This window comes from Nelusetta ayraudi, unplaced genomic scaffold (assembly GCF_046127955.1).
Source record: "Nelusetta ayraudi isolate G7.1 ecotype Tasmania unplaced genomic scaffold, CSIRO-AGI_Nayr_v1 ptg000034l, whole genome shotgun sequence".
Lineage (NCBI taxonomy): Eukaryota > Metazoa > Chordata > Actinopteri > Tetraodontiformes > Monacanthidae > Nelusetta > Nelusetta ayraudi.
The window spans coordinates 802,501-810,605 of record NW_027466084.1 but is presented as its reverse complement, the minus strand read 5'-3'; the positions used below and the strand labels follow the sequence as shown (position 1 = coordinate 810,605).

The following is an 8,105-nucleotide window of genomic DNA, read 5'->3' as shown; positions in this document are numbered from 1 at the left end:
TTTTGAAATTTTTCATAACACAGGAAGCTAAATGTCCATGACTGCGTTTCTAAGGGAGTCTCAAGATGGCTTGAATTAATTCACTCTGACAACCTAAGTGCCTGCATGCCTTGCTAGCTAGCTAGCGAGCTAGCTCGCTAGACCTGCTTTATCCGAAATGAAAAACGGGAGTGATATTTGCGCAAAGGGACTTCTTTTCAAACGGCTTGAATCCAACATGGAGTTCATACTCTCAGATGTACTTGCAGTGAGAAGTTGAGCCTCCCTCACCCTGACGGCCCTGCAGTTCCCACCAAAGGGAGGGAGGAGGAGAGGGGGGTGGGGGGGGTGGTGGGGAAAGGAGAAAATAGATTTTTCATGCCCTTTAATAACACATATCTGTCCAGAAATAACTGAAAACACCTTCAAACCCCGGCGGCTCGCCGGGACGACAGAGGCCTCGGGCAACACATGCATCCAGTAATGAGGTTAGCTCCCGACTGGCACCCTGCCACTCTTCAAACGGCGCTGATATTAGGCTGCGCTCAAGCTGTCACCTACATTATGAAGCGCGCCTCGGCCAGCTTCCGACGCTGTCGTCTGCTTCCTCCATAATGCATGACCTCTGACCTCCTTTCTTCTGGGAGAAGCTCTTTGTCGCTGAAAATTTAAACATGTCCAACGGAGCGGGAACTAAAATTGTGTGAGCTCGGTACAGAGACCATAAAGCCACAGAAAAAGAAAAAAGAAAAAAGAAGAAAAGATCCGATATCATCTTGAGGCCCCCCCCCCACCCCCACACACACACACACATGAATAAAATAAAAGTTCTTTGCTGCCATAAGTTCGTTTCAGTTTTTGTATTTACAGTTTTCCATCCCGATAAATTGTTTAATACATTCACTCATTTCTTAGCTACAGATGAGTCTTTTTTTTTTTTTTTTTTGGCACTAATTCCTTCCCCCTTTTTGTACCCTGCATCCTTATGTGGATGTCACACATCCTTCAAAAAGACACAACAACAGGGGACACAGAACAATGAAAGGCAATAAAAGACACAGCAGTTATCAACACGGAGACGCCCATCAAACAAACACCAACGTTTTGTTCCCTTCCCAACCACCAGAGGGTGCCACAGGTTTTTAGTCGTGGCTCTAAAAAGAGCATCTCTGTCGTGAATGTTTGACGTTATTAAGCTTCGACGTCATCCTCATTGACGGAGGCTTTTTTTTTTTTTTAATTTTTCTTTTAGTTCAATTATTAAAGAGATATTAACTGAAAATATATTTTTAGTACAGTTTGGTGTATGAGGGTCACATACACATACACAGCAACAACAACAAAAAAGTGCATAAAATTAAACAAAGCAAATCATAAAGCCTCCGACGATGAACAATCAACATCATTTTTAAATTCTTATAACATTTGTTTTGGTTCTTCTTTACAGTATAACATTACTTTACTTACAAGTATCCCACTTATCCTATGGAATAGCTTCAGGAGGTTGTTCGCGGTGGGTGTGTGGACAAAGAAAAGATGCCCAGTCTGGATATTTCAAAATAGAAGTAAATAAATAATATTTCTGAAAGAAATTAGGGATTTTTTTTTTTTTACCCGTTTTTGTAGTTGCTGTACTAAAGTTTCCTATTAACACTGTTTGTTAATAGTGGGAGTTCTGTCCATGAACTCTGCTTCCAGTGTGCGATGGAAGTGGCAGTTTAAAAAAAAAAAAAAAAAAAGTGCCATTTGTGATGTCACAAAGGGCACTGCTAGCTCAACCAGATTGATCACAACACTTCCAGCGGGGTGTTTCGTTTCACCCTCACAGCCGCCACTGTGTTTTTCTCCACCTTCCAAACGTGCCAAAGGCCCAACAACATGTCGGTTTCAACAGGCGGCTGAAACCAACTGGGAGGCTGCAAACAGAGGGCTAATGGTGCTGCTTTTTGGATATATACACAGACGTTGTGGATGATCAACCATGCAACCATTAGGGATTTACAATGTGATGAAAGGAGAATATATATACATATATGTACACACATATGTATAAATATGCATACATATTACTTCCCCAGTTAAAAATATATTTGTCATTAGACTGGACAACATCATTGTGTTTCTTGTCGTTCTTTAGTAGAGACACCTCTTCTGTCTCTCTCTCTCTTTCTCTCCCTCTCTGTGTCTCTTTTTTTTTTATGACTTCACCAGGGGAAAAAAAAACTGATTGACATGACAAACCTGTCCTTGAGAAAATAATCCTGTCCCTGGTTTCATTAGAGCAGATATTAAAAAAAAAAAAAGAAAGAAAGAAAAGAAAAAACAGAAACACATCCTCAGACGTCTCTTTTTCCTGGACGTGTACGTTTACGACGAGAGCGTGACATGAAACATGAAACATAAGCGACCGGCAGTGACAGCGTTCTCCTTGGTCGCCCCGCGGTGGAGCCTCACTGGACTTCACAGTGGAGCAGACGTCAGGACGCCTCCTGGCACCAACATGCATACGATCATTTCTCCTCGAGAAGCTCCCCCGGGGTTCCGGTCCGACCGCTCACATCCAGGAGAGAGGTTCATCGTAGCAGAGCCCAGCTACACGGCAGGCAGCCGAGGATGACGCAGTGGACAAATGTGATTTTTTTTTTTTTTTTTTTTTTTCCCCAACATGTGAAATCCAATTCCCCCCCCCCTCACTTGCTCGTCCGCAGATTGAAGCACGAGACCTCCCCGGCGTCCCTCGCAAACGCCTTCTCGTCCTCGGCAGCCGGAGCGGCTCCACCTGTCGACCCGGCTCCTCCCAGAGATCGGAAACTTCATGTAGTTCTCACCAGTCTGTGTACAATTGTTAGTTAGCTGTGTGCGAGTTTTGCGTGAGCGCTCAATAGCCCGTGGCGTTGCCAGGTGGGCGCACGTTGAGGGTGGAGAGGCGCCCGGCCGACGCCGGGGCGGCGAAGCTGTACGCTGCGTACGCTACGGTGGAGCCCACCATCAGGCCTGTCATGTAGGAGACGGTCATGGTGTTGCCTGGGTGGGACACACAGAGGAGACGCAGTCATGACGGAGGCGGCGCAAATAAAGAGGCACCTCGTACAGAAACAGTGTCATTGAGAACGCGACCTTTGTCTGGGACGATTATCTCATTAGCAGACATCAGGTGAATTGTTGCACTAATTTGTTTGTTGAAGTTGATGTTAAACAACAGCAATGGATTTGGGTGAATGTTCTCTGTCTACTGCATTAAAAAAAACACACACATTTAACTGAGATCTTTTCCAACTGAGGTGCTGTTCTTCTCTTAAAAGTCCAGTGTGTAAAATGTGGCTTGATTTATTTTTATATTAGTTTTATTATTGGTTTTATATTGGCTCGCAGTTCGGGTTAACGTGGTAAATGATGTCCAGTCTGTTGGTTGCTGTTAATTATATACATTCACACTGCAGCTAATCATGCTAACTTGTAGCTTTAGCCTCAGCAAAGCTTGCAGCATTCTGTGTTTTTTTTTGTACTGCGTGTTTCACTCTGTGATTTTTGTCAAGAGTGAAAGGACGCTGCAAAGAGACCAACTGACCGTCAAACCAACCCGTCTGGACCTTGGTCCAGGGTTTCAGCACTGCAGCTCACTGAAAAAAGTGACCTGGCAGCTGCCATCAGCAGAGCCGCTAACAGCAAGAAGCTTGCGAGTCGAGTTTTAAAATGAGCGGCGGGTTCCCTCTGGGTCTCACTCCGGCTGCCTCCCGCAGTCCTGAGACATCAACATCAGGCTAATTGGCCACTCCACACCGGCCAGAGGTGAGCGCGAGAGCCAACGGCTGTTTGTCTCTGTGCTGAAATGCGATCGACTGCTGCTGACCTGACCGGGGTGTAACCCTGACAGCCGCGGCAGACTCCAGCACCCTGGTGCCCCTGACGGCAGGTTAAGTGGAGATAGGAAATAGGTGGATGGGTGTCAGTATTGAGGGCAGGAAGCCTTTTCTTTGACCACCTCTGGCCACAGGTGTTTCCCCTTTTAGAGTTGCACCTTGAAGTTCAGATGTTTAATCGTTCTCTCGCTCCCGCCGAAAAAAAAACTCTCGACCGTCGAACTGCGGCGGCGTTGCAAAGGTGAGCTCACCTGCCAGCTCCCTCTGCTCCGGCGGCACCTTCCCGGCGGCCTGGATCATGGGGACGGAGCCGAAGTAGCCGTTGGTGACGCCCATGAGCAGCGAGAGGAGACACGGCCAGGCGGGGTGGGCCAGCGCGGGGCCGCTAGCCGGGTACACGCACATGACGAACAGCGGGATGAAGACCACTCTCAAGCAGGAGAAGAAGAGCAGGCGGCCCCCCGACCATTCGTAGGGCAGGGCGGCCAGGATCTAGGAGGAGGCGGAGCCAGAGAGTCAGAGGTCCAAACACTACTGAAAGACTCGATTCTCAGACTGCTCTGTGGCCTCGCTAATCTCCAGAACCACCGGCCCGCTTGATTTGGCCTAATCTGTACTGGAATGGAGTTTCTGTTCTTCTCTTAATGTGAAAACGTCCTCCAGGTCATACCACAGCTAACCGTGCTAGCCCTGTAGCTTTAGCTTCGGAGGCTCGCAGCAAGCACTCTGTGTTTTTTTTGTGCTGTGTTTCATTCTGCGCTTTTCATTTGCAAGTGAAAGGACGCTAAAGAGAGCAACTGAACAGCAGGACGGAGACCAAGCTGTAGAAGAAGAGCAGGCAGCCAGGATCTCGGCAGAGGTGGAGCCGTGAGGGCCGCTAGCAGCTTTAAAGTCCTCGCATATCAGCCTCCTACAAGCGGAGACGAAGTCCCAATACCGCAGAAAACTATAATTTGACTCTATTCTCGGACTGCTCTGTTGCCTCTCTAATCTCCAAAACCGCCAAATCCCTCCCCAACCTCTCTCTCTCTCTCTCTCTCTCTCTCTCTCTCTCTCTCTCTCCTCTCTCTCTCTCTCTCTCTCTCTCTCTCTCTCTCTCTCTCTCTCTCTCTCTCTCTCTCTCTCTCCCCTTTCATTTTTCTCCTACTTATCTTTTCTCTCCTCATTTCAATCAAGTGTTAAACTTGCCATGAGGACAAAGTCCGGCTGTAACAAAAAAAAAAAAAAAAAGAAAAAAAAAATAGCCAGAGCGCTCATTCACACAACTCTCTGCCTTTTAAAAGTCAGAATGAAGAAAAAGAAATGGTCAGGGACTTCAGATAAGTGCTCACCACTGAATATTCACGTTTGAGTGTCTGACATTTTGTGATAAACAAGGCTTTAGCCTCGCTGTCAGGCTCATTAAATGGAGTGACTCGCCGGGAAACTGCACAAGGTCGACCGGCTACGAGCGCGACTGTGTTTTTATCCCGCTAACGTAGGAGAATCAGACCAAGCAAGATATAAAGAGACAGTTTTTAAATCTTTTTTCTGCAATGGCACAACATAATAATAAGATGCCATTAGATACTGGAGAGGAGCCAGAAGATCCATGAATCACTTTAGGCTCGTTTTCTCTACAGACACTCAGAGCTCATGTGGGGAGCGGAGAAATGAAAGATTTGTTTTATTATTGTGTCACAGCTTGTTATGCTTTTGGTATTAAAATCATATTTGGAAAAAAAACAAAAAATGATGGAATGTTTTGCCGGACATACGCTATTGTAAACTGCAATCTCCCTTACAAACAAACAGTAGATCGATAGATAGATGGATGGATGGATAGATAGATAGATAGATAGATAGACAGGTAGACAGACAGATAGATAGACAGATAGATAGATAGACAGATAGATAGATAGACAGACAGGTAGACAGACAGACAGACAGACAGACAGACAGACAGATAGACAGATAGATATTCTATTTGCATTGCCTGTTTGCATTGCTAGCTCTATCTGAAAGTGCTCACAGCAATAGTGGCTGTAGACAAAATCAATCAGGCTCATTTTCATGGCCAAGTGTATCTGCATGTTCAGCAGATGTTTGCTGGAGTGTTCACACGTAAATCAGATTTAAAGGAGCCAACGATTTAAAGGATCCCCCAGAGGTTAAAAAAAACAACAAAAAAAAAACACGACGAGGCAGATCCAAGCAGGAATAAGTGCAGGTCTGACATTCAGGTGGACGGAGCCCAACAAGCTACGAGCATTTCAGGGCCGCTGCCAAGAACTCAGTGGAACGCCTCCGGTCTCGTAAATGCTTTTTATGTCCATCCTTAAGTAAATTCCAAGGGGTGCGACGGTGGAGACTGACCTTGCCGACAAAGTCGGACATGTTGAAGGTGGCCATGATGAGGATGGGCAGCCACTCCCCCAGGGTGTCGTTGCGGATCTCCGACTCCAGGCCGGGGAAGAGACACAGGGTGATGCTGTAGGTGACGCCGATGGACAGCATGTAGGCCCAGATCACGCGGGAGACCACGTAGCGATGCAGGATCATGTCTGCAGGGGGCGCCAGAGGAGGGACACACACACACACACACACACACGCACACGGTATCGTCATTAACACACAGCTCCGACTGGAGCGATCATTTCTAATCTGCGCCCTCAGGAGTCCCAGAGCGACGGAGAGTTGACGTCGTACCTCGGAGGCCCGGCCAGCTCTTCCTTATCTTGGCTTTGGGGGCATCGAACCGCACGTACATCCCGCCCGCGACGTCGTCCAGGCCTTCCTCGGTGGACGGGGCCTCCGCTCCGCCGTTACCCTGGAGGAGCGAGAGCCCAGTCGTGACTCGGCCTCGCCGGGAAAGAGCAGCGCGACGAACCCGACGCACTTCCCGAGGGGGAAATTGGCACCGTCCGTCCGTCCGTCACGCAAGCGATAAAACCTGTCGGCCTCGTCCCGTCTTGGCTCGACCGTTAGCGTGACATCAGCTTTTCATTGGCTTCCAAAGTAGGAGGTTGGGAGAAGATGGCCGCGGGTTGACGTCACGGTGCCGGTCCGAGAGCCCGGGAGACACACACACACACACACACACACACACACACACACACACACACACACACACACACACACACACACACACACACACTCTGGTACACGTCAGCCTGCAGTCATTCTCTCTTATCTCAACCGTGAAGACGAATCCCGGCAGTCTGGGGTGTTTTTCTGAGCAGACAGTCGGCCGTGTGCGTCCGAGGCACACGCAGTCGGTGCAGCAGCGTACATCACCATCATCACACCGAGCCCATTAGCTGATTAGAGTGACTTGCGCTCCAGATGGCACTACTCTTCTTGATTATCTCATAATGGAGAGTGGTGCCTTGGTCGCACCCTCCCCACTCGACAAGACTCAGAAGAAGAAGGAGCAGAATGAATCAGCCACTTCACCTCGCCCCCCACCCCCCGCCCCCGAACACACACACACACACACACACTCACACACACACCTCCTGCAAAACGTCTCTCTCTCACACACTCACTCACAAGCGCGATTGAAACGCAGACCTCAAAGGTTTTGTGCTTGGCGTAATGACGAACAAACACGACGGCACCCCAGAAGACGGCGCCGTGTTGTTCTTTGAAGGCTCCAGCGAGTCTTGGGGGGGGGGGGGGGGGTCCCGGCGACGCACCGCTTTGAGCGCAAAGTGGATTTGCTTAGCCTTTTTTTTTTTTTTTTGTTTACCTCCCTCTGCTGTGATTTCACAAGCGATTCCTCGCTCGCGGCCCCTCTGCGGCTCGCGGCCTCTCTCCAAATCTCTTATTTATCCTAATTTTTCGTGATCAGCAGCAGAGGTGGATACTTCAACTTTCAACAAGCTAACCCCGAACCTCAGGTTGAAAGATTCATCATGCGTCTCTAAACAAGCACAGAATAGACTTTCTAATTACGCACAGACTGGAATTTCTAATACAAAGTTATAAATAGGAACGCACTGCGTCGCGCACTGTTGGCCGCGAACTGCGGCGCGTTGCATCGCAGAAATCAATCAAGGACGCGCCCGTGGCACGACACAGGCACAGTTTAAGGACGCGACTCTTCCCGCCGGCTCGGTAACACTTCGTAGGCGCAGCATTCATGAGGCGGCCCATGCATTAAACATGCGCGGGGAGCGCGGGCGACGGAATCTTGCAGCTTCGCCCAGTTTAAAAGGGAAAGTATTGGGCGGCGGGAGGCGGAGGCAGCCGGTGGGAGGAGCAAGTTCGACCCGAAAAGAAACT

General features: G+C 48.7%; 1 protein-coding gene across 1 annotated transcript in view; it reads right to left on the bottom strand.

Moving 5' to 3' along the window:
- Positions 1 to 2,825: 2,825 nt before the first annotated feature.
- The window catches only part of slc29a4a (solute carrier family 29 member 4a), a 14,624-nt gene continuing 9,344 nt past the window's right edge, over positions 2,826 to 8,105 (bottom strand). The window contains exons 7-10 of the mRNA XM_076032294.1: positions 6,528 to 6,648; positions 6,195 to 6,382; positions 4,091 to 4,331; positions 2,826 to 3,003 (exon numbers count right to left, since the gene is read on the bottom strand). Of these exons, the coding sequence (XP_075888409.1) occupies positions 2,858 to 3,003; positions 4,091 to 4,331; positions 6,195 to 6,382; positions 6,528 to 6,648 (696 nt within the window). The 3' untranslated portion in view covers positions 2,826 to 2,857. The remainder of the gene's footprint in view (positions 3,004 to 4,090; positions 4,332 to 6,194; positions 6,383 to 6,527; positions 6,649 to 8,105) is intronic.